This window comes from Octopus bimaculoides, chromosome 1 (genome assembly GCF_001194135.2).
Source record: "Octopus bimaculoides isolate UCB-OBI-ISO-001 chromosome 1, ASM119413v2, whole genome shotgun sequence".
Lineage (NCBI taxonomy): Eukaryota > Metazoa > Mollusca > Cephalopoda > Octopoda > Octopodidae > Octopus > Octopus bimaculoides.
Genome location: NC_068981.1, coordinates 120,157,688 through 120,159,519, shown reverse-complemented (window position 1 = coordinate 120,159,519; position 1,832 = coordinate 120,157,688). Strand labels below are relative to the sequence as shown.

General features: G+C 35.3%; 1 protein-coding gene across 1 annotated transcript in view; it reads right to left on the bottom strand.

Moving 5' to 3' along the window:
* Positions 1 to 1,155, bottom strand: part of LOC106870855 (beta-galactosidase) — a 97,532-nt gene extending 96,377 nt beyond the window's left edge. Inside the window, exon 1 of the mRNA XM_052969888.1 lies at positions 941 to 1,155. Within this exon, the coding sequence (XP_052825848.1) occupies positions 941 to 1,003 (63 nt within the window). The 5' untranslated portion in view covers positions 1,004 to 1,155. The remainder of the gene's footprint in view (positions 1 to 940) is intronic.
* Positions 1,156 to 1,832: the final 677 nt, after the last annotated feature.

Below are 1,832 nucleotides of genomic sequence, written 5' to 3'. Positions count from 1 at the left end.
TTTTTCAACTGTGCTCTCTGATTTGTCCAGTTTTCTAGTTTGATTTATAAAACAGTAAACACTGTGAAGGCAATAAAAAATTCCGTATTCTCCTATATCAAAAACAGAACTCCGAAAAAATTTTTTAGAAAAACAAAAACACCAGAAATGGGTGGTGTACACGCGCTTTACCTTCGCCCATCAACACCTCCCCACCGGCACAGGACTTTTAAAAAATGTCGAATGTCATCAAAAATAAGGCTCGCATATCATTTCTTAGACCTTCCCCGCTACTGGTATGATCCAGAGACAAACTGAGGGTAACTTTCTGGCGTCAGTAAAAGTTTCATACAAGAGTGTCTTGATCTCCTGTTGGTGCTATGAATCTGAAGACAGACTAAAACAATACCTCAGTTAATTTATTAAACTATTGTTTTCCTAAAAGTACATATTGTACTTAGAAGAACGAAAGGTTGGATGTGGCTTTCTTGTTTCTTTTCTATTCTTTACTGCTCTCTTTCGTATACGTTGTCTTTCTGATTTTGCTTTTTATTATTTCTAACAAGGACGAACAATTAAAGACCAAAATAAGTGAATAAGCACCAAAGTAAATGTTTAAAGACATTAATTTCTTCTCTCACTTTTCAAGATCAGACTTCCGCTCGGTCAACTCCTTCAATCATTCTTTCGCAATCGTAACTTACACTTAACAGAAAAGTGACTTTTCAAATATAAAGTGAATAAGCAAACAACAATACCCATTTAAACATATAATTAATTTATTCGTTACATTAATCAGTTGTCTAGTTGATTTTGTTATTAAAGGAAATAAACATTATAATTACAATACACTCACATATATGTACACACACACATACAAACACAGATGTACATACAAATATACATACATGTGTGTGGGGGGTGTATGTGCACGCGCATGGAATAATAAAATGGTACGAACCTGGCTTAAAACGGGAACAACTGAAAGCGACAATAGCAAAGACGTCAGGATTATTGCAGTCATTTTTAAGGACTGTCGAATATCATCAAAAATTTACAAAGGGACGTAAGTGTGGTAGTTTGTGAAAGCACTGCAAAACATTCACGTCTGGTAGCAGTCGAGATAATATAGTTATTTGCTATTTTTCACTTATTCATAATAAACTGGTTTATGTTTTTATCAATAAATTGAGGCAGATAACCAAATATGAGAAATGTAAATAGAAAACAACTGATGACGGAATACTCACGTGTTTGACATTCCTGCCCTCTCTCTTCCTTCTTCTATGCGTGCGTGTATGTATGCATGCATTCATGTATGTGCATGTATGCATACATTCATGTATGTATGTCTATTTATCTAAGATAGATAGATAGATCTGTATGACATACCGACGTTAGGCATATAGTAAAAAAAAAAAAAAAAGGTCATTTGCCTGGACATTTGCCAATCAGGTAGGTCCCAAGATCGTCTACACGTCTGCAGGTATTTGGGAACATTTGATTATTATATTGTTTATTATTATATTGTTTGTAAGGTGGCGAGCTAGCAGAACTATTAGCATAGCAGCATTTCGTTCGTCTTTATGCTCTGAGTTCAAATTCCACCGAGGTCCACTTTGTCTTTCATCCTTTAAGGATTTGACAAAATTAGTACCAGTTGAGCACTGGATCAATGTAATCGACTTACCCCATCCCCAAAATTGCTGGTCTTGTGCCAAAATTTGAAACATATATCTGCACATCGAAGTTGAATATCTTATTTTGTAAGTCTGGTACTTAATCTATCGGTTCTTTTTGTCGAACCGCTAGTGACGTAAACAAACCAACAACAACTGTCACACGGTGGTAGG